This window comes from Spermophilus citellus, assembly GCF_964194105.1.
Source record: "Spermophilus citellus genome assembly, chromosome: 8".
In the NCBI taxonomy this organism is placed as follows: domain Eukaryota; kingdom Metazoa; phylum Chordata; class Mammalia; order Rodentia; family Sciuridae; genus Spermophilus; species Spermophilus citellus.
In genome coordinates this window covers 67,094,945-67,119,817 of record NC_138189.1, presented here as the reverse complement: position 1 = coordinate 67,119,817, position 24,873 = coordinate 67,094,945, and the positions used below count along the sequence as shown (strand labels likewise).

General features: G+C 40.4%; 1 protein-coding gene and 1 long non-coding RNA gene across 5 annotated transcripts in view; one reads left to right on the top strand and one right to left on the bottom strand.

Moving 5' to 3' along the window:
* Positions 1–4,264, bottom strand: part of GPAT3 (glycerol-3-phosphate acyltransferase 3) — a 60,249-nt gene extending 55,985 nt beyond the window's left edge. For 2 of the 4 annotated variants that reach the window (XR_014023167.1, XM_081302974.1), the window contains exons 1-2: positions 3,757–3,942; positions 3,170–3,466 (exon numbers count right to left, since the gene is read on the bottom strand). Coding sequence is in view for 3 of the 4 variants with exons in the window: in XM_081302974.1 (XP_081159100.1) it covers positions 3,170–3,310 (141 nt within the window). In the remaining variant the exon portion in view is untranslated. Of the gene's footprint in view, positions 1–3,169; positions 3,467–3,756; positions 3,943–4,032 lie in introns of those variants that run through there. The other 2 variants (XM_081302973.1, XM_081302972.1) reach the window with 2 other exon arrangements.
* Positions 1–24,336, top strand: part of LOC308654063 — a 173,278-nt gene extending 148,942 nt beyond the window's left edge. Inside the window, exon 3 of the long non-coding RNA XR_014023168.1 lies at positions 23,779–24,336. This is a non-coding gene — a long non-coding RNA (uncharacterized lncRNA). The remainder of the gene's footprint in view (positions 1–23,778) is intronic.
* The last annotated feature ends 537 nt before the right edge of the window (positions 24,337–24,873 follow it).

Sequence of the window (24,873 nt, the reverse complement as noted above, 5' to 3'; positions counted from 1 at the left end):
CATCCACTTATCAGAGAGAACATTTGGCCTTTGGTTTTTTGGGACTGGCTAACTTCACCTCACATGATGTTCTCTAACTTCATCCATTTATCTTCAAATGCCATAATTTTATTCTCTTATAATGCTGAGTAGAGAACTATCCAATTCTGATCAAAAAAGCCCAAAGAATATTTTTGGGACTGGAATGTAAAGATGGGGACAAAAACAAGAATCAAATTAATTGAGAACTTACTTAGCAATAATGAGTGACAGAAGGGCTGGGTCTTGAGTGGAATCTACAAAAAGGCAGCATATGAGTCCAGCACTCATAATGTTCTAATGCTAGACAATTGGCACAATTTTAAAAGGAATTATTCCTATAGCGGGGAAAAGCAATCCACTATACTAACCCCAGCCTAACAGAAATGTCTCTGAAATATCTAACACTGTTCTAGGTAAAGGATGGAAAATCCAGGGTTGCTATTTTCCTTTTTGAGCCTGAAGCAGAAATCACCATCATACCTCTCTTCCCTAATGAGTCCAACTGCTCCCCAACATTGGAGCTTCAGGCAGCATATCCAGCAAATCAGTGGACTTACAAAAGGAATTTCTGTTCAATTCCAAGCATCCCTCTGACCTAATAAGTTAGTGTTAGTAACAAAGGTTGTTCCTTGTGGTGCCACCTACCTGGTTTCCAAGCTACTTGGTGTATCTCACTCTAGAATAAAAAATTGGCATTCTGGAAAAAAAACTAAACTTCTTGGTTGTCAAGGAGTTCACCTCTGAGAGTCTTTTCAACTCCAGAGAAACAAATATCAAAACTCAGGCCAAGCATGGTGACGCACATCTGTAATCCCATCGGCTCCAGGGGCTGAGACAGGAGGATGGAGAGTTCAAAGCCAGCGTCAGCAAAGGGAGGTGACTAAGCAACTCAGTGAGACCCTGTCTCTAAATAAAATACAAAATAGGGTTGAGGATGTGGCTCAGTGGTCGAGTGGCCCTGAGTTCCATCCTTTGTACCCATCCCACCCCACCCCACTCCCCTAAAACTCAAGGCCTCCCGAAAACTGAAAGCCAGACCCTGGATTGGAGAAAATTCCATCAAGATAGTAAATTTGCCTATCTAAGAAAAACAAGCTGGCCTGGCCCTTAGATATCTCTTTAGCATTCCCTAAAACACAAAGGTAAAATAGACAGGAGTGAGCAACTGGAAGCCAGCATGTATGATAAACCTTCACTCAGTTCCCACTTGGGGTATGAGTTCCAAAAGACATTGTTGTACAAGAGAAAAGTTCAATCATTCCAGAGTGCTGAAGATGAGGGAATACCAGCTGAAAAGGGGTATCCTCTATGGGGAGAGAATTCTGAAGAAGTTCTAACAGAAAGAAGCAGCCAGGAAAATCATGGCATAGTGCAACCACACTCAGAATGTAATGGCAATGAGAAAAGCTCAATAATGAGAAATGTCTCCCAAGTAGAAACAGAACTTCAAAACCATGAGGGGTGCCAGGCCAGCAGCCCACACCTGTAATCACAGCAACTTGCAAGGCTGTGGCAGGTAGATCTAAAGTTCCAGGCCAGCCTTGGCTATTTAGTGAGGCCCTGTCTCAAAAATAAAAAGGTCCAAGGGTGAGGGTCAGTGGTATAGAGCGCCTCTGAGCTCAATCCCCAGTACTGCTAAATATATAAGTAAATAAAAATCTGAGGACTGGGCATGAGTAATCAAATATAACTTTAAGGGCTCAGCAAAGAAATAGCCACAAAGAGAAAGTTTGACCAAGACCTGGAGTAAAACAGAATATTAACAGGCATAAGTCACTGTCCCCTGGGTTATATAGTATATCTGGGAGTCACATCCTTACTGAGGAAGAAGAGCAAATAAAGCCATGTCCTACCAGTAGACAGAAAATAAAGGCAGAAAAATGGGAACCCATATTGGAAGGTAATGTAGAAGCTAGAGAAACAAAGATGACAGAATCTAAGTAATCATATTATTGTTTTAATAGCAACACACATACATAGGAACGAACACATGCAGACACATTTCTAAGGGCTTGACATATTTTAACTCATTAAACCAACAGTACCAAAATAGGTGCAATTTTTACTCCTATTTTATAGGTGAGTTAAATAAGGTACAAGAAGTATGTGTCTTCCTAAGGTCACATATAGAAAAACAGAGCTGGGAGGCTAGGGATGTAGCTCAGTAGTAGAGCACTTGCTTAGCATGCAGGCCCTGGGTTCAATACAAGTTACTGAAAAAAAAAATGGAATTAAGTTTTTGGTACCAAATGTAAACAAACCTGAACAGCCTACAGGGCCTCTCTTCAGTTAAGACTCCTGTTTTCAATACTTAGTTCAGACAAACCACTGAACTCTGAGTCTCAGTTCCCTTATCTGTAAAAGTGGATATACCTGTCCTCCCTACCTAATAAGACCCTTTGAAACTCAAAAAATCCCTGAGTAAGGGTAAGCTGTTGTTATTCCCTACTGGACTCACGTGCATCTAACACCTTTCTCTGCAAAATTTGGAAACAAAACCTTAGGTAGGCAGAACTGAGGTCAAAGAAAAGACCTTTGCAATGGCATTTCAAGTGCTATTGGTTAGATAAAATTTCCATGACTCCACGGAAATAAAATCAGATTTCTTTCTGCCATCCAGCAATTGGTTTCTTATCTTGGAAATAAAGTAGAACACAATGTCTTTCTGGACAAGATATCTTAGTGCACCAAAGGACCTCTGGAACCTGGGCTGTAAAAACTGAGAGTGAAGCGAGAGCAGCACAGAATAATATCCATAAACAAATTCACTGATACAAAAGACTGCCCATGGTTATTCTAATCTGTGAAATAATAGTTGATGGAACTGAGGTAAAGTGGTTCTATCTTCAACCAGGGGAAATAAGATGGTCCAGTGATCTCAGCCTGAATTCCTCCAGCTCTACAGAAGATGTAAAGATGCTGTTTTCCACGCTGCTAAGGACCAAAAAAAAAAAAAAGAAAGAAAAGAAAAGAAAAAAGAAAAGAAAGAAAGAAAGAAAATACACAATTTCCGACTACTGGCCTTGGGGACTGGACCTTGAGTCATTTTGGCTCTGGCTTTCACAGCCCTAAGCTCAGTCCCCACAGCCCCGGGTCCCCCCTAGAGTCTTCAGAGCAGTGAGGCCACAGCATCCTTCCTGGCACTCACCTCTAAAGTTTTCACCAGGATCTTCATGTAGATCTCGGAGATGCCCAGAGACACTCCGAAGGCCGAAGGCAGCAGGATGAGGCCCAGCACCAGCGTCAGCCAGGTGAACAGGATCTTCCCTGCCAGGTCTGCGCCTTCCATGGCTCAGCGCACCCACTCGGAAGAGGTCTGCAGAGGAGGTTCGGGCGCGACAGCTGTCCTTGTCCCCAGGCAGTTGGGCCAGAGCTCCGGGAGCAGAGCACAGAACCCTGAGCTGGGCTCCGGTGGGTCAGCGCTGCCGCCTCCTGCCACTCACCTCTGCGGGACAAAGAGAGGAAGGAAAAAAAAACTTTGAGAACGTCGGTAATTTCCTTCCTCCTCGGCTCCTCCTTGTCCCGACTGGTTAACTCTCCGTTAAAGGCCGGGGCGAAGACTGAAGCCACGGGTAGCAAGCGCAGACCCGGGTAGCGCAGGCTGGAAGACCAGAGCTGGGGCTAGCTAAGCGACACCGCCGTGCGGTCAGAGCACAGGAGCGCAGCCAGGAACGCGCCCCACCCGGTGCCTGATTTCCTCTATGTTGCTATTGCGACAACTCAGCGGTGACTCACCGAGGCCCTCCCAGAGCGAGGATCCCTGCCGGCGACCTACACCTCTGCACACAAGCTGGCTGGACCTGGCTACGCTCGGGCGTCCTGCGCCCTATTTCTGCGCGCTGCCCTTGCCCCACCTCCTCTGCCACCCAACGGGGAGCTCCCTGGCAGGATGAGCTCCCAACGCCGCAGCCTCCAGGGCGGCCTCCCTCCTTCCCCGCGCCCCACCTCCCCCAGCGCTCTCAGCAAAGGTCCTTTCTGGAGGAGAGTTTCCATCTGTAACACAGAACCTACTATTGACTATCCCGGACGCTTGCGAAGGTCTTGTCTGGGTTCGTGTAAAACGACCTCTTGGGAAGAATTTTCAAGGAGAGGAAAAGGCAGCGTATGGATGAGCAGCCACACATGCCGCTTCTGGGTTTGCCCCACCACCTCCTCTTACGTGTCCCTCCCTACAGAGTTGAGGGGCTAAATCTTGCTTAACCGAAGAGTAGAAGCCTTTCTCCTTGAGTCGCCTAATTCCGCTGCCTGCTCCGGAGCACAGAAACCCCACCCACGGCTGAGTATCTGTCACTCCCTCCGTGGGGAAGATTCCAACCCACCTTCCTTCCCACCCATCCACCAACATTCAGCGCCCAGACGCTGCGGAAAATGCCAGGCAGGAGCCAGCCTCCACCAAGCTGACAAGAGTCTCCTGGGGGTTCCGTCCCCGCACTGCTATGGTATTTACTCCCCTGCAGTCCAACTGGTTTTAAGAAGGAGCATGAGAAGGCATATTGAACACTACCGTAGTCCCTAAGAAAATCAAGCTGCCCAGGGGACAGATTACCACTGAAATCAGTTCTAACTCTCTTAATGGGACAAAATCTTTTACGGGTAACATAAGGGTGTTGTTTTAAGGTGGAAAAGCTGTGAGGACCAGCAAACTGAATTGAGACAGTGTTAATACCGCCTCTGCCTCCATCTTCACATGGCCTTCCCCCACCCCCACCCCCTAAAGTGCGAGGTAGTTGGAGGTTGAACTTAGGGACCTTGAACATGGGCATGCTAGGCAAGCACCACACGACTGGCTACATCCCTGCCCTTCTTCTCTTCTTACAAATATTGCAAGGAAAAAAAAACTGATCCTGTCAAGAGTGTAGAAGCAGTGCAGAGCCAAGGAATGATAAGTGCCTCTACAAAGAATGTAAATGTCCTCTGTGCCTCCTGCCAGATAGGTGTCACAGACTCTCTGCTACTGAGAAGGGAGGGAAATCAAGTTATGATTGAAAAAGTGGCAGGAGCTTGGTTTCTCAAAATTAAACAGCTATCATCTGCCAGGGTACAGAAACAAGGAAAACACAACTGTCAGAGCTGTCTGGTACCTGCTGAAAATGATTATGTGTGTGTCTATATATTACCACATAATATATATACCATGTATATGTGTATATATACATATACCTCATATTTTACACAAAATCTCAAAGGTTATATTGGCTCATTTTAATGCTATGTTCAGGCAAAATTCTTTCCCTCTTTTATTTCCTCAAACCAAAATAACTAAGGAATGATGAAGAACTGTACCAAAGTCCACTCAACAAAGGAAACAGTACAGGTAACTTTATGTTTCAGCTTAGCCATATGCTGGCACTGAGTGCACACGCTCTTGTGTAATTTTTATTGCTCACAACCAACACTGTGAACCGGTTTTGGTTTGGGGTTTTGTTTTGAAACTTCTGTGTCCACAGTAAAACTCTATGCAGAGATCAGAAGGTGACCTGGTCAAGTACAAAAGTTCTCCTTCTCTCCTAAAATGCAAGGGATCTACAACTGGCTCCCAAAAGTAACAAAGGCTCATCCTTGCAATGATAACGAAGGAGAGATTCTTACCTCCCCCTCCCCTTATGTCCCTTTCATTCATAGGAACCTCCCTCCCTTCCTGCAGTCAGGATTGCACCCACTGCATAAACTGTGTTTTATTTCTTAGAGGTGCATTAACAAATTGCCACAGATTTAGTCACTTAATGGAGAACATAAGTGTGAACTCAAAGTGTCTGTCCACAGGACCAGGTTCCCCCCAAAGGCTCTAGAGGAGAATTTTTCCTTGACTCTTCTAGCTCCTGGTGGCTCCCAGAGTTCCTAGTTTGACACACCTCTGTCTCTGCCCCCATCTTCACATGGCCTTCCCCCTCTAGAACCCCCTAAAGTGTGGGGTAGATGGAGGTTGAACTTAGGAGCCTTGAACATGGGCATGCTAGGCAAGCCCCACACGACTGGCTACATCCCTGCCCTTCTTCTCTTCTTTTATAAAGATGAATTTTTATAAATCTTTTATAAAATCTTTATAAATCATGGATTTAAGGCCTGTCCTAACCCAGGATGATGCCATCTCAAGATCCTTCACTTAATTACACATCTTCAAAAACACTTTTTTTCAAATAAGAGTTTCACATTCATAAATTTAGGAGTTAGGGCTTGGACATACCTTTTGGAAGTCTGAATTCAACCCAACACACTTTCCATCTCTGTAAAACGGGGATAATAATGCCTACCTGGAGAGGTTGTTATTGGGATTAGAGCTATGGTTTGGGGTTTTTTGTTTTGTTTTGTTTTGTTTTGTTTTTTGGTACCAGGGATTGAACTCAGAGTTGCTTAACCACTGAGCCATATCCCCAGCCCTTTTTTATATTTTATTTAGAGACAGGATCTTGCTGAGTTGCTTAGGACCTCACTATGTTGCTGAGGCTGGTTTTGAACTCACAGTCCTCCTACCTCAGCCTCCTGATCCACTGAGATTACAGGTGTGCACCACAAACGCAGGGCCTGTATATTTAAATTTTGCTGCATCCACCAGGTGCTGGTGGTGCATGCCTATAATCCCAGTGACTAGGGAGGCTGAGGCAGGAGGAGTTTGAGACCAGCTTTATCAATTTAGTGAGATCCTGTCTCAAAATAAAAAAAAAAAAAAAAAAAGGGACAGGGGTGTAGCTTAGCAGTAGAGAACACCTGGGTTCAATCCCCAGCATCAAAAACCTAACTTCTTAACTTCCTTCCACCAGGCCTACCTCCTGAAGGTTCTGCCACTTTCCAGTAGTGCCACAAGGACCAAGCCTTCAACATATGGGTCTTGGGGAATATTCAAGATCCAAATTACAGCACAAAACTGAAACATGTGGAGGCGAATCAGATTGTTGAAGTATTTTATTGACCAGACAAGTTTTGCATTCCTTGTCTCCAGTCTCTTTATGAGAACTTTCTTTTCCTCTGATTTCATTTAATACCTTTCTTGGGCCTTCATGATATCTGACCTTGATTTGTATATTTGCTTAGTCATCCCATAATGAACTGTTCAGTATCCAGACCTGCATCATTCCTCTCTACCTTTCTGCCTGTGTTCCACCCCTTCTGCACCTGCAGTTTCACTTCATGCCACACTCTTTTTCAAAGCCAGCAATAATTCCCAAATAGCCACAAGTTAAAATGCCAAATATGGAACACTTTAGGTTAGATCTTGAAGCACTCTTAGGGGCAAAAGAACTCTTTCTCCCCCCTCTGTTGAGGATAGATATTTGAGTTTAAAAATGAACTAACAGCCAGATGTGGTGGCACATACCTATAACCCCAGCAGCTTGGGAGGCTGAGGCAGGAGGATGGCAAGTTCAAAGCCAGCCTTAGCAATTTAGTGACCCCTAAGCAACTCAGTGAGACCTTGTCTCAAAATAAAATATTTTTTATAACTTTATTTTGTTTATTTAATTTGTTTACCTGGTGCTGAGAATCGAACCCAGTGCCTCACACATGCTAGGCAAGCGCTCTACCACTGAGCCACAACCCCAGCCCCATAAAATATTTTTTAAAAAGGCTGGGAATGCTAGGGATATGGCTTAGTGGTTGAGCTCCCCAGGTTCAATCTCCAGTATGAAAAAAAGAAAGAAAGAAAGAAAGGAAGGAAGGAAGGAAGGAAGGAAGGAAGGAAGGAAGGAAGGAAGGAAGGAGACAATAGATAGTTTAAAAGGAGAAAAGGCACACAAACTTATCACACACACATACACACACAGGGAATCATAGGAAGGAGAGTGCCCAGTAACCCAATGAGATCTAGAAGCTTCTATGTCCTTCTTCACAGGGGTAAGGATGTATAAGCTGTAGGCAATTTTAGAGGAATAATGATTTTAGGAGTGTTAAGTGGACCTGAAAAACACTATAAAATCAAAGGTAAAATTCTCTTATGCCCTCTGAAGCCTTGCTGGAATAAATGGACAAATATTAAATAGGAGACACAGCATACACATTTCTTAACAAGCAAAAGAGGGAAATAATTAGTGTGGTTACCCACTAGTCCTGAATCATCCAGCAGCTTATATAGCCCTTTTTCTATAGGGGAAGGGAGGAAGCAAAGGTGATTAATGGTCCCAAAAAAGATTCTCTTTGGAATTCAAACAAAACAAAGTGATAGACATCATCTTGAAAGGGAAGTCCATCCCTCAGTCTTCTTGGTGGACAATGAGAATTAAGGATCGGAGGGAAGACAGTTGTGTACCCTTTTGCGGTCTGGTCTTAATGCAGATAATGGGATTCCAGAGAAAGTCTCTCTAATACTTGGGTGGATAGAAGCAGTACAAGGTTTTCCTCTAGGTCAAAAACTCAGCATGCCTGTAGGCTGGGGATGTAGTTCAGTAGTAAAGTGTTTGTCTATCTGGCATGTGTGAGGCCCTGGGTTTCATCCCTGGTACTGCAAAAAGGAAGCCCAGCATGCCAAAAAAAAAAAAAAAAAAAAAAAAAAAAAAAAAAAAAGATCTATTTTAAGGGTCTCATTCCCTGAGCCTTAACAACAGACAACAGTTCAGAATAAAGTTCCTCTGGGTTCTGGGTGTGATATTTTGACTTTCAGTCTCTTCTGTGATATGAGTTTTAATCCTTTAAACTTCCTTGGTGAATATAATAACCAGGAGGAGATAAAAGGCAATTGTGTTTCCTTTTGAGAGAGCTGGTCTTTAGGTAAGTAAGGAAACATCAGAGAAAAGCCTCCTCTAGCTTCTGCTAATTTCCAAACAACTGCAATTGACAATAATTAGGACTGGAAGTGCTGCTCAGTGGAAGAAAACAGCTTAGCCTGTGCAAGGCCCTGGGCTCAATCCTCAACACTATGTAAAAAGAAATTAAGATAATAGCATGCCCAGGGGGCATATTTTAGGTTGACATCTCCTGGACTCCTTCATAACTTCTAACACATTCCAACAAAGACTTTCTTGCTTTCCCCTGGATTATTTAGGGTTTCTTCTTCTCTAGGTCTTTGATCACATCACAGTTCTCCCTCCTCCAATATGCACATATACTTGTCTCCTTTTCACTCATTCACTCACTAACCAGGTCAGCAAACCAACATGGGGGGCCTGCCAGTTGCTGAGTAAACCAAATTACACATTCCAGAATTGGAGAAATAACCACAGGACAGGTTCAAGGACTTGTGAGGTACAATATGAGATGCAGCTGAGCTAAAAGTCCATGGATCACCTGACCTCCATAAGCTCCTAGTTTCACTGTGAACCAAAGTAACATTTGGGGTCTCCAAGAGTCAATGTATCTACAAAACAATCTCACAGCAACACCTAGATTAGTGTTTGATTCAATAATTAGCAACTGTGGCCTGACTGGGCTAACATCAAAAAAGATCATTAATTATATGTGTCAGAGAAAAAAAGTATAAAAAGTAGTATTATTTAAAAGATGTTTTTGACTTTGTGGACCCCTTGAAAGTTCTGAAGGACCTCCAGGAATCCCTAGGCCATACTTAGAGAATTACTCACCTATGTAAAACTATAGTCAGCCTCCACATCTGCATGTTGAACCAACCAGATGGAAAATGTCCTACCAAAAAATTGTGTCTGTTCTGAACATATTCAGACTTTTTCATCATTATTCCCTAAACAATACAGTATAACAACTATTTACATATCATTTACATTGTTTAAGTTATTATAATTAGTCTACAAATGATTTAAAGTATATATAAATTTAAAATATATATAAATTCTATTTCATTTTATATAAAGTACTAGAGCATTCATAGATTTGGGTATCCTCAGGGGTCTTGGAATGAATCCCCTGTGGATACCAAAGGACAAATATATGTGCCAACAACAACAAAAATAGTGCCTGTGGGCATATTGTATATATGGAATTGCCCAGTACCTCAGATATCATGACCCATGCCTTATTTAATGTAGGCAAATTAAATTATATGACAAAAAATGGAAAGAGTAAGAATTAAAATAGCAACCATTTCCTTGAGCTTGCATTTTGAGATGGGGAATCTAAATCTGCTTTTCTTTCTGAAGGTTTCAGTTCCTGGGATTCTCTTAAAATGTGAACATTTCCTCCACTGAGTATGAATCTAGTGTTTAAAGCTATCATGTGTGTTTTCAAACTATTCAGCCCTAAAAGTCAGGCAATTACTTCCTCTGTGATCAGTCCAAGAAACAATGAATCTATTCTATTACTGGAAGATAAACTGACCTGATGGGAGGTGGTCTGATGGTCTCCATGACAGAGAATTCCTAGGGAATTTTTCAAGAATAATTATGACACATCCAATTTTTCCTCATGGGAGGGCTTAGAGCCTCACCCTTGGATCTAGAATGTGACCTCACAGATTCTAATATACAGTCCTATTGGAACCACTGGCATAAGATCTGATGTCTGAATCTATTGTGTCAAGTTTCCAAAGTAATAATGAGAGGCTGAGGGTATAGCTCAGTGGTAGAGCACATATTTACTATGTATGAGGCCCTGAGTTCAATCCCCAACATCATCAAGGGGAAAAAAAGTTTCAAAGTAGTATTGAGAACTAGTGGTGAGAATAATTTTTATCCAAGAGCAAACTTACATACATTGACATACTTAGTACACGCCTCCTCAATTGAATGGAACATCTCAAAGGGGTGAGTACACAGCTTGACAAAGTGCATATGCATGGGGAAAGGGAAGATTCTGACCAAAAGCCCAGGCTCTCCTCTCCCCAACCCATTTATACACTGGTTACATGTAAATCAGCAGTCATAAACCTGAGGGCCTCAGGTGAACATGTTTCTTTCTCTTCCTCTCTCCCTGCTCCTACGTAATCTCTTTCCCTCCCTAATCTCAGGGGAAACAGGATTATCTTTCCCCCCATTTTAGACAGATTTATCTGTCTTTGAGTACACACACTCCATAGGACGGAAGTAATTTGGACTTTGGGGATGGTACCAGAAGATCACAGAAATGATTACCTCTCAAATTAACAAGTGAATTACAGCTCCAGACAGAGAACAGGTGGGATGTAGCCTTTGAATCATCTCTTTAAAAGTTCCCTATTCTGATGAGCAGAATCACAGCCTCTGGGACAGGAGTTCGCTGTGTTTCTCCTTTGCTAGCAAAGAAATAAACCTGTTTTTCCCCATTTTCTCAAAACTGTGTCCTCATTATTGGATTGGCATCAAGGACAAGTACTAAGGTTTCAGCAACAAGCCTTCCAAGTAGCTGGGATTATAGGAATGTACTGCCATGCTAGCCCAGACTCAGTAATTTATAATGAACAGAAGTCGATTTAGTCCACCTCCACAGTCCTTGCCCTCAAAGCCCTGGCTTGCCTGCAAGATTTCTGAAATGCCTTTGGGTGTTTCTCCTATTATCTCTGTGAATAGCGCCTGGCTGGCTTCTACCAGTGTTAACCCCTTTATCAAAAGCTCTGCATGCTTTTTTGTTCTGTAGAAGGTCAGAATGTGAATACTCCAAACATTTCTACTCTGCTTCTTTTTAATTATAAATTCAATTTTAAAATAATCTGTTCCTCTCCTATCTTTTTATAAGCAGTTTTAAAGTAGCCACACTCACCTTTCTGGAGATGATGACCTCCCCAAGAGAATAGGCTACTCACAAAAGATCTCCTTCATCCCTCTCCAGAAAAGAAGGGGAAACACAAGAAGTACCTGGTGCAGAGCCCCATTTTCCTATTTCATGGATGTAAATGCCCAGGATGCTATAAAATCACGTTTTATGTGTTGATTGCTCCACTGTCCTCGCCTTTAGGAGGAAAAGCAAGGCTTACAGAAGGATGTACCTTCAGGAGGAAGCAGCACTAAAATCAATCCAAATCAAGATGAGTGGAAAAGCAACCCAATAAACATATTTTATATTTTTAAAAAGTTGCCACATAGCTTTTTAAACATTTTGTTTAGAAATTTCTTCTGTCAGATGTCCTACTTCATCACAAGGTTAGACATACAACTCAGACAAATCATCACCACTATGAGATAGGGATAGCCTTTCCTCTTGTTTCCAATACTTCATTCCTCATTTCCATCTGAGACCTCATCAGAATGGCCTTTACTGCCCGTATATCTACCAACATTCTGGTCAAAACACTCAAGTGATGTTTAACAAGATCCAGACATTACCTATACATCTTCTTTTTTCAACCCTCATCAGAATTGCCCTTTAATGCTGAGTTCATGGAAATCTAGACTTTTTAAAAAGGTGTTCCAAATGAGAAGCTGAGGTTGTGGCTCAGTGGTAGAGTGCTCACCTTATACGTGTGAGACCCTGGGTTCAATCCTCAGCACCACATAAAAGTAAATAAGTGAACTAAAGGTATTGTGTCCAATAACAACTAAAAAAAATTTTTAAATGTGTTCTTCCAAACTATTCTAACCCCTACCCATCACTCGGTTGCAAAGCTTCTTTAACCTTTTTATGTATTTCTTATAGCAACAACCCCACAGTTGTTACCAATTTTCTTAGTCTGTTTTAGCTTCTATAATAGAAAACCACAGACTTGATCATTTATAATGAACAGAAATTTATTTGTCTCACAATTGTGGAATTGTCCAATGTGGAAGGGCCCCCTGGTGAGGACTTTCTTGCTGTGCCATAATGATACTTGTCTTGGAAATCAGGATCGGGTCCTTGTTCCCCCGATTTAAGGCCACATATCATATTCCTAAGGTCACACATGCACCCACAAGGTTCTCCAAGGGTCAGTGACCATTATATGACCTTCTGCCAGTGGTACTAAGCCAGAAAGATAAAAATGACCCAAGTATGCAGGCGTATGCCCTTAACTTTACCTTAAAGTGTATGACTTTCCTAAATGGCAAAAGATACACAAAACATTGGTCCAAAGAGGCAAAGCCAAGGTTTTGCACCAATACAAATTCCCACCCCTATCCTAACAAAAGCCCAAAGTTTAATCATTTTAGGGCAGTTCAGGCACTAAGTGATCTGCACGCCTCTGACTCTCTCCTGGATATATCTCCCTTTTTTTGTCTTTCCCTTGCCTTACAATAAACCTGCCTTAAATGCTATCCATCTGCCTTACTGTACTTCTGTTTCTGTGCTAGGATACTTGTCTAATCTTGGGCATTTACACACAAATATGGAGAAATAAATCACCATGCTCCACGGAAAATTCTCAACCACCAATAACAATATTTAACTTTCTGACCTTACCTGAGTGGGTAAGGTCCCCCCCCCCACCTCTACAGTGAAAGTATTACAACCACATCTGCAGAGAGAGAGAGAGAGAGAGAGAGAGAGAGAGAGAGAGAGAGAAACATCATGATTTGGTGATTTATTTACTTATTTTTATATTTGGTACTGGGGATTTAACCTAGGGATGCTTTCCCACTGAGCTACATCCCCAGCTCTTTTTATTTTTTTTATTTTATTGAAATAGGGTTTCACTAAATTGCATAGGTCCTTGCTAAGATGCTGAAGCTGGCATGGAACTTGTGATGTTCCTGCCTCAGCTTCCTGAGTAGCTGGGATTACAGGTATGCGCCAACATGCCTGGTTCAAGTGATTTATAATGATTCATTCATGATTGTATAAGTTGTCATAGAAATTGATTTTTTTCTATCTTCTGTCTTTAAAGGATTCCCAGTTCAAGGCAAATAAAAACTTTTAGAAATAAAAATTTTATTTTATTTTATTTATTCTTATCTATTTATTATGTGGTGTTAGAAATAAGGTTCAGGGCCTTATGCTTGTTGAGTACTTCTACTACTGAGCTGCAGCCCCCAGCACTAGAAATAAAAAATAAAAAGACCAAGTGAAACTTTGAATTATATATTTGGAAAGGTAGTAATAACTGGAAACTGGCATTTTAAATGTTGTTTAGGGACATCCTTCCTTTTCAGAAGCAAAATAAAAATAAGTGGGTTGATAGTTAAAGACACCAAGCTTACTCCATAATTAGTCTTGGAGTCTTTCATTTTGAGAGTTCCTAAGTTAAAAACCTGTTCAGGCCACGACAGTTGCCTTTAACTAATGGACTGCTGTCACCACCCTGTAATATATCGTGCTAAAGTTCACTTCTTCATTTTAAGTAGAGAGCAAGTAGCTAATAGCAACAATTAAAAAAGAAAACAACTTGCTGACTAAGTAGTAGCTTCAATGTACTCTGGCCTCTGTTAAAAATAAAATCTTTTCAACTCACGATGACTGTTATAGCACACAGCTATTATTTACAATGTTGCAATCATTAATCTTTATTTGTCCCATTCTGGTATCATCTAACTGGTGTCCTGAAGGAAAAACGTGATCCTTTTTAAACCAGAGTTTAGTAGAACAAAGTTTGTAATAGGTAGTAGTGTCAAGGACCCTAATTTCTTGTCATGACTCCTATGCTTCAGTTACTTCCACTATTCATCATTATTTACATGTCTATTTATTCATTTATTTATGGTACTGGGGAGTGTACACAGAGCAGAACCATACAGTCAGCCAACCATGGACCAAAACCTCTGCAACTCTTAGCCAAAATAAAATCTTTCCTCCTATAAGTTGTTCTTGTCAGGTATTTTGGTTATATTGATGAAAACTTGATTAAAACAGTTATCTTAATAAAAAATTTAAATTATACTCACATTTAAACCCATCAGAAATCATTCCCACTAGAAGACTAATGACATTTTGGGCAGGACCTCAACATAAATAAAACTGGTAACCCATCTTTGACCATGAGTAAACAATTAGGTGAAGATAATCATCTCCCTGTGCTTCTCAAAATGAAGTACCTAAAACCCACAGGGGATATAGGTAGACACTCACAGGTCCATAAGTCCCCTGTGAGAGTTTTCTGTTAGCACCTGCTACATGGATAACCACTTATGCATTCCCACATTTGCACATAGAACTTAAGTGACAATAAGTAGTGATAATCTACTTTAAATTCAGTGTTTCTTAAATTATAATATGTAAATATCTTCTTTGGGATCTTAAAATTCTCTGGCTTGAGCTTTCCAGGAGGAGGGTGATAGGGTTCTGAACCTGAAGAACTTGAAACTACAGGAGGTATCTTTGGGAATCACCAAAGTTCAGCCCATGGAACGATCAGTAAAGACCTTAAAAAGCAAGTAATTCACTGTTATGATCTGGATATGAGGTGTTCCACAAAAGCTCCTGTTAATGCAGGAATATTCAGAGATGAAATTATTAGATTATGAGGGCTGTAGCCTAATCAGTCCATCCTATTTTGAATGGCTGACTGGGAGGTAACCATAGGCAGGTGGGGGTATGGCTGAAGAGGAGATTACTGGGGATATACTCTGGAAAGATTCATCATCTCTGTGGGCCCTTGCCTCCATTCCCTTTCTCCCTCTCTCTCTTTCTATCCCCCCACCCCACCTTCCTGGCCACCTGCAGCATAGTAGCACTCCACTATGTCCCTCTTGCATGATGCTCTCCTTACCTCAGGCCCAGGGCAATGGAGTCTCTCAAACATGGACTGAAACCATGAACCCACAATAAACTTGACAAGTAAGACATAATACCAAAAACAGGAGTCCAGTACTATCTCAGGGTAATCACCTCCATTTCATAGGACTACAATAGCCCTTGGTGTCACTATTAAAGCCTTGTATTGGTCAAGTTTTTGCAGCTTCATAATAATGAGTTTGATTACATATTTCAAATTCACAGGAGACTGAGCTGTTACTCAGAATGCCAAGAGTCGTGTATGGTGCTGTATGAGTATTTTTCTAGTAACCAGAACATCTTCAAAATATAGTACCTCTTCCTTCACTATGTTAAAGAGATAGAAGGACAAATTCTCAATCAGAAGAAATGAGAGAAAGCCCCATATACAGGTCCTCATCAGGTGAGGAGAAGCCTGAAGAGGACCACTGCTGGGTATCTGAAGGATAATGACCACGTTCCAGTGCCTCTCCTGGCCAAGCTATGTGGACAACACCCAAGTTGGCTTCTCTGGTTTCCTGGACTCTCTTCTTTCCTTTTTTAAGCAGGTTATGATAGTCAGCAAGATAACAAGTTCCATTCGTGTCAGTCACATTATAGTCATTCCTTTGAGAGTATATAGGAGTCACCCTCATGGGTGTACCTCTGATCTCTTCAGCAACACATCTACCAGGTGTTTTATTCCCCCCTTATGGAGTTCATTGCTACAAATGTCTCAATGTGCATAGTTTTATTCATCCTCTTAAATCAGAATAAGTAACTGAGGGGGAAATTATGAGCAAGGAAAAATATTTTTTCATTCTCAGAGAATGTTCTTATGCCAAAACTCTCATGATCAAGGGATGTCTTACTTCATATTCTATATAATGACTATATTACTAACCTTCTAATGGAAAAGTCAATTTTTCAGTGAGCAAATGTATAAAGCATATTCTTTTTTTTCTTGTACTAGGAATTGTACTCAGGGGTATTCAACCACTGAGCCACATCCCCAGCCCTATTTTGTATTTTATTTAGAGACAGGGTCTCACTGAGTTGTTTAGTGCCTCAAAGATGCTGAGGCTGGCTTTGAATTCACGATTCTTCTGTCTTAGCCTCCCAAGCCTCTGGGATTACAGGTGTGTGCCACTGTGCCTGGCAAGCATATTCTTTATATGCCAGATATTATGATAAATCTTAAGGATTAAAGAAGAGTAAAATGATCCAGTGCATGGTAAAGATATCAACTAAGAGGGCCCATAAATACAGGATAACCTAAAATGAATACACTTCTACCCCTTCCAATCCATTTTCCACTATTGAGGTAGTCATTTTAAAAATAAATAGAGTATTTTGGGCTATTCATTCTTGCAGTCACGTGTAAGGTAGAAACAATCCAATACAGGGTGGGTTGTGCCAAGCCCAGCCCCATTCTTCCTGCTCTTCTCACATAAGGTGAAGACTCTGGGTCCTTCCTGTGGCTCTGGGACAAAAGCTCTGAATCCTTGCAAGCAGTTCTTGAATAAACCCACTCCCACCTCTGCAAGAGTAAGTCTCCTTGGCTTACACACATTCTAGGTATAAATAAAGTCAAGAAATCCATTTACCATAGAAGCAAATGAGTCTCAGGGTAGCGTTAGTAATGATTCAACCATATACAACAACTTAGACTCTAAACATCGTGAACTTAATACTGATTATGTTTTATGTCTAATATATGTATATTAGGTTCAACTTCAATATACATACACACACACAAGCACACACACATACATATATATTTTTGTATGTGTGCGTCGTGTGGTATTGGAGATTGAACCCAGGGATGCTTACTGCTGAGCTATATTTCCAGCCTTTTTTTATTTTTTTGTTTTAAGACAAGGTCTCACTAAGTTGCTAAGACTGGCCTCAAACTTGTGATCCTCCTTCCTTAGCCTACTGAGGTGCAGGGATTACAGGATGTGTATCACTACTCCTGGCAAGACTTCTATATTCTTGTTATTCGTGGATTCTCCTCAAAAGAAAGGGTAAGTTGCTTTACATTGTGTAAAGGATCCATTCATCTAATTTCCCAGAAGTTTATGGTTGACTCAAAAAGACATTCCATATATATTTTTAGTTTTCTCTCTCAGCTCAGGCAACCTGTCTCCAATTTTTGGTTATCACTGCAGAAGTTAGTGTGCGTGTCTCTATCTCTCTGTACATGCTATTGATCCCAGGGCCGTGGGTTTGCTAGGCAAGTGTTCTACATTTAGCTATAGCCCTTTTCTTTCTTTTTTTTAATATCTATTTTTTAGTTTTTTAGATGGACACAACTTCCTTATTTTTTTTTATGTCGTGCTGAGAATCGAACCCAGTGCCTCACGCATGCAGGCGCGCTACCACTTGAGCCACATCCCCAGCTCGCCCTTTTCTTTTTTTAATTTTGAACCATAGTCTAAGTTACTCAGGCTGGCCTCAAATTTACAGTCCTCCTGTCAGCCTCCTGAGTAGCTGGGATTACAAGTGTGAGTCATTGTACCCACCACTGCAGAAGTTTTACTTGCAGTAAGAGGTTGGTATTAATCACAGTTCTACAAAGAGATGGAAGAGAGGTGGGGGCACAGATATGAAAGGGGGTTTATTAGGGGAATTGGCTCACATGATTTTGGAGGCTGAGAGGTCCCCTGACAGCTTGTCTATAAACTGGAGACCCTAGGAGCATGGCTAAGTTCAAGTTTGAAGACATCAAAACAAAGGAAACTGGTGGTACAACTCTCAGTCTGGGGCCAAAGGCCTAAGACCTCATGTAAAAGGCCAGAGCCTCCAGTTCTAATATCCAAGGACAGACAGAAAGAATGCACTCAGCTACCAGATAGGTAGGCAGACATTCACCTTTTTATGGTTTATTTTTTCTTTCCTCTGACTCCAATTGCATGGTGCCTATCAGACTTTCCTACCTGGTCTACTGAGACTCACATGCTAATCTTCTCTGGAAACACCCTCAAATACACCACAAACAATGCTTAACAGGTTTCTAAGTATTCCTTAATTCAATGAAGTTGACACCTAAAATCAACCATTAGAGCAGTGTTAAGGTGGAGAGCTACAAATGGAGCTTCTCTAAATTGGGAAGTGGTCTGTATTGCCACAGTCTGGCTGGGCACAAATCACGAGCCACTCAAGCAGAAACAAACTTTATTTCTGAACTCCACCAGCACACTCCACACACGCTCCCCGGGAACTCTCCCGAACGCCATGTGGCTCCTGCAGGAACCATCAACCGGAAATCCCTCCTCTGGCACTTCCCCAACCAATGTGAACTCTTCAGGAATCCCCGTGAGAGCTCAACCAGAACTCAACGGGAACTCCGCAAGAACTCAAAAGTCATCATCTTAATGGCTCGCTGGCGTCACCTCTCAACCACTACTTCTGGCAAAAATGCCATGTGTCATCCCGACTTGGCTGTGGCCCTCAACACTGTATAGTCCCCAACTTATCTAAGATCTCAGCTCCAAGTCTGCAGGTTTGTCCACAGTGCGTTCAGGTGAAGCCCTAGACCTTAAATCAAGTAGCAGTGAGTTTGAATTACAGAAAGCATTGAGCCTTGGTTTCCCCCTAAACAGAATATATACAGTACCTTATTGGATTAATAACATTAAATTGTGTAATACAAAGGATCTGATCCAAGGTAAGCATGGTATTTGGTATATTATTTAACTTCTATGAGCCTCAACTTTTTCCTCGGATGACTTTATGTAATATAAATCTACCTAGTGGCTTTTTATAAAATCAAAGAACTCACAAACACAACATACACAGTAGTTCCCCACTTCCCATCTTGATTCCTGCCAGGCAATCACAATTTTCATGCTATAAAAAATACTACTACTACTACTACTACTAATAATAATAATAATAATAATTCCCTCACAAAATCCTTTGAAGAGCAATTGTTTTAGTCAGCTTTTCCACCAATGTGACTAAAAGACCAGACAAGAACAATTTTAGAAGTGGAAAATTTTATTTGGGGTTCACAGTTTTAGAGGTCTCAGTCTATAAACAGCTGACTACACTGCTCTGTGCCCAAAATAAGTCAAAACATCATAGTGGAAGGATGTGGAGAAGAAAATCAGCTCAGGGCATGGCAATCAGGAAGCAGAAAAAGCTCTGCTCACCAGGGACAAAAAATAAACCCTAGGGCTGGGATTGTAGCTCAGTTGGTAGAGCATTTGTCTTGCACATGAGAGGCACTGGATTCGAGCCTCAGCACCACATAAAAACAAATAAATAAAATAAAGGTATTGTGTCTGTCTACAACTAGAAAAAAATTTTTAAAAATATATAAACCCTAAAGACACACCTCCAGTGACCCATCTCCTCCAACTACTTCCCACCTGTTACCATTTGGTTAACCCATATCAATAGGTTAAAGCACCAATTAAGTTAAAGCTCTCATAATCCAATCATCTCATCTTTAAACATTCTGGTATTTCTTTTTCTTCTTCTTCTTCTTCTTTTTTTTTTTTTTTGAGGGGGGGGTATACTGGGAATTTAACTCAGGGACACTTGACAACTGAACCACATTCCCAGCCCTATTTTTTTGTATTTTATTTAGAGACAGGGTCTCACTGAGTTGCTTAACGCCTTACTTTTTGCTGAGGCTGACTTTGAACTTGCAATCCTCCTGTCTTAGCCCCCCAAGCTACTGGGATTATAGGTGTGTGCCACCTCACCTGGCTAAACATTCTTGTATTTCTTACACATAAGTTTTGGGGGACACCTAATATCTAAACCATAATAGCAATTCACCTCGGTGAAAACAATGAATGGGGTTGGGGATGTAGTTGAGTGGAAGAGGGTTTGCCTAATGTGTGGGAGGACCCAAGTTGGATTCCCCAACACCACAAAATAAATAAATAAAATAAAAATAAAACAATGAGGCCAGGTGTGGTGGTGCACACCTGCAACCCCAGCAGCTCAGGAAGATGAGGCAAGAAGGTCACAAGTTTATAGTCAGCCTTAGCAACTTAGCAAGGCCTTAAGCAATTCAGTGAGACCCTGTTTCTAAATAAAATACAAAAAAAAGGCTGGAAATGTGTCTCAGTGGTTGAGTGCCCCTGGGTTCAATCCTTGGTATCAAAAATAATAATAATAGGGCTGGGGATGTGGCTCAAGCAGTAGCGCGCTCGCCTGGCATGCATGCGGCCCGGGTCTGATCCTCAGCACCACATACAAACAAAGATGTTGTGTCCACCGAAAACTAAAAAATAAATATTAAAATTCTCTCTCTCTCTCTCTCTCTCTCTCTCTCTCTCTCTCTCTCTTTAAAAAAATAAATAAATAAAACAATGAACAAATATAAATTAAAAACCTAGATAAGTAGCATGAAATTAGAGTGAAAATAAATACATTACTGGAGTAAACTATACCCTCTTAAGAAAAAATCATGGAAGGTCCAACTGAATGACAGAATATTACAGCACATACACAACCTTAAAAGCTTGTCCACTAATATACCACTGGACATATTTCTATTATGGATGAAGAAAATGAGTTTTGGTAAAGAGGCAGATTTTTAGAAATCTAGAAATTCTGATTTATTTTCTACTTTAAATATTTTTTAAATTCATAGTCTCAGGCTCTATCCTTCAGGCACATTCACTGCCTGGGAATGCCTAAATGATTTCATGCTGTTCAAGTCTCATAATATCCTTCTGTAAGGAGATGAATCACTAGTCTACTAAAACTCAATTTTCCAATTCCTATTTATACAACTTCTTAATCCCACTATTCTTCCTCAGCTGCTTACACAAAATCAACATTCACTTGTACATTATTTTTAGTTGGGGTATAAGCTTGTTATTAATTTATTTTAAATGGGTATCAAATGCTATTACCTTATTCAAGAGTGCCAATGATTAAGAAAAATGTTCTATGGGTTTTGAAGCCATTGGTCTAAAGACTACACCCCCTATGTAAGAGATGTATGCAGATTTTCTCTTAAAAATGTGTATGTTCTCCCATAAGTCACCCTGAGATAAGACAGATACTGAAACAGGAAATAAGGAAAGGGAAGATTGCCTTTCATTACAAGGAGGAAGGAAAATCTTTCATGTCTTGTCTTCTGTCATTAGGCTTAGACTCTGAGGGTTTTACTTTTTTGAAGTACACATCACAATAAGGGGACTAAGACTTGAGTTCTAGCAGTGTTGGTTTGGGGCCAGTTAGGCCTTTGTAGTTCTACATTACTCTCTGCTTTCCATATCTGTAAATCTTCAGCAAAACTGTATCATTTGCCAGGCTGTGAGCCATGCTCTATAGCTTTCTCCTTGTGGAAGCCATGTGTCCCAAAATATTATCACAGTCCTACGGATTAAGATAACAGTTGTGGCATATGTATTTTCAGCTACTCTCATAAATTCTTTGTGAAATCATTAATCATTTTTAATTCTGCTTTCTTCATTGTATTTTTAACCAAGTTTTCTAGAGATATACAAAAAAACCCTATTATCTTGGGGGATTATTATGTATAAATTAGATTGCTTCAATAGTATGGAAGAGTAGCTGGATTGAGAAGGAGCCAGAACTCCAGCTCTAGCACTACCATCAAAAGGGAAAGTCATTTAATTTAGCCATTTAAACCTTCATGTCCTCCAGGGGGCCCTCTGCCTGTTTAAGTAGCTCTGAACTCCAAGAAAGATCTATTCTTGTAACTCCAAACTGCTTTATCATTATTTAGATAGAGGTTTTTGTAGTCTTATACATAAAAGTAGGAAGTTAAAACATTTTTTTAAAACATCACAAAGGGCTTGGGATGTAGCTCAGTGGTACATATGACTAGCATATGTAAAGCCCTGAGTTCAATTCCCAGTACTGCAAAATAACAATAATAATAACAATAAGAGCAAAAACAATAATAAACCACAAAGATTTGAGCTAAATTTTTAAAGTCTATTTTTAAATTTGCTTTTGTAAGGCCATGGGTATAGCTCAGTGATAGAGCATTTGCCTAGCATGTCCAAGGCCCTGGGTTCAATCCCCAGAACTGAAAAAACATACATTTTTTTGCTTTTGTATGGTAGCAGAATAAAAGTCACATATAGAGATATAATTAAATTTCATGCTGCAGTCAAATATTTACAAAAAATAACATTTGCATAATAACAAAATGAGAGTATTTAACGCATTATCTTCCTCTGTAAATCATACCAAGAAATGAAATGGAAACATTACTTGTAGAATAAAGAAAACAAATTAATTAAATTTCTTATGATGTTATTTCCCTGAAACTTTCTCTTCAGGGCAAATATACAAGCAAAGAAAAACATATACAGTCAACATGGTGGTACATGCCTACAATCCCAAAGACACAGGAGGTAGAGCGGAAGGATCCTTAGTTGGAGGCCAACCTCAGCAACAACCTTGTCTCAAAATAATTTAAATAAATGAAAAGGGGCTGGGATGTGGCTCAGAGGTAAAAGCACCCTGGTTTCAATCCTCTGTACCAAAAACAAACAAACAAACAAACAAAAACGATGGGGATGTAGTTCAGTGTTAGAGCATTTGCTTACTTACTATGTATGAGGTCCTGAGTTCAATCCCCCATTTGACCAAAATAAAGAACATATTCTTAAGTTTATTTTTCATTTAAAAATATGTGTTTTAGTCCATTTTCTGCTGCTATAACAGAATGTCACAGACTAATTCTTAAACAAAAGAATTAAATTGGTTCATGGTTCTAAAGGCTGGTTCATGCTCTAAAGTCCAAGAGCATGGTGCTGGCACTTGGTGAGGGCCACCATGCTACCTCTGGCATGGCAGAAGGGCAGGTGAGCATGCATGACACAGTAATCAAGAGAGGACCCAAGTTACTTTTTTGTTTGTTTGGTTGGTTTGTTTTTTAGGTACCAGGGCTTAACCACTAAGCCACATCCCCAGCCCTTTTTAAAATATTTTATTTAGAGATAGGGTTTTCCGTAGTCACTCACGGCCTCACTAAGTTGCCGAGGCTGACTTTGAACTCACAATCCTCCTGCCTCAGCCTCCTGAGCTGCTGGGAATACAGGCATTCACCACTGCATTTGGCTCCCAACTCACTTTTATAGCAAACACACTCCCATAATTAGGACATCAATCCATTTCTGAGGTCTCATTTCTTAACACTGGTGCAATTTCAATTGATTTTTAAATGAGACAGTAAAATAATATTAATATGTAAAGATTTAAATAAGAAATTTTAGTTATTACTTGCTTAGTTTAAAAAATCACATTAAAATTTAGTGGTTTAAATTAAAATGATTTGTTATTTCTCATGGTACTGTCTGTTTCTTAACTGAGCTCAGTTGGATGGTTCTTCTGCTGCAGGCATTGTATCTGAAGCTACATGTGATGCTGTGTTCAGTCAGAAGTATACCTGCAGCTGAAACAGCCCAGATGAGTTCATCCTCCTCGTGTCTTCTCATCATTGAGTGGTCAAGCCTGAATGGTACCTGACTCCCAAGATGGGGAATGTGGGGCTGTCAGGAGGCTTAAAGCTTAGGTGTATGCTACGGTTTGGATAAAGTCTAAATGTCTCCCAAAACTACAAGTGTTGAAATCTAATCCCCATTGGGAAGTATTAAGACATGAAAACTTAATCTGACCATGGTGCTTAGAGGTAAGACCTTTGGGAATTGATTAGGATTAAACAAGGCCTTTAGAATGGAGTACCCACAATTGAATCATGATGACTTTACAAGAAGAGAGAGAGAGAGAGAAAGAGAGAGAGAGAGAGAGAGAGAGAGAGAGAGAGAGAGACCAGACATATACACATGTACATATGCACTAGCTGGCTCTTGTCATGTGTTGTCCTGTACCATTTGAGGACCCTGCCAGGAAGTAGGACATCAACAGATATAGCCCCTAGACCTGATACCTCCAGAACCAAAATAAACCACTTTTCTTAATTAAGTAGCATATCTCAGGTACTTTGTTACCATAATGAAAAATGGACTAATACAGTATAAAATGCACTGAATCATTTATGATGATTTTATTGACTGAAAGAAACCAAAAGTTCAGGCAACTTTCAAAGTAAGAGCTAATATACTCTATTTGTTGATAGGAGAACTGCATAAATACATAGTGTGAAGTAAATTGTCAGTTACCATGTTTGCAAACAACTCTCTCTCTCTCTCTCTCTATATATATATATATATATATATATATTTTTTTTTCTCTTTGTCTCTTTAATAGGCTATCAAAAGTTTGTTATTTTCATCATCCCCTCTATTTGCATAAGAGTGGGCTATTTCAAATTTGACCTACTCACTTAAATTGTTATATCTTTGTTTTATGTTTTTTATTTTGAATTTTCTATTTATCAGTATTTTCATATCTCTTAATTGTCCAATCTAAATGTAAATAACTATCACAACTTTGTGAAGATAGTGATTTGTTTTCAAATAAAATTTTCTAGTA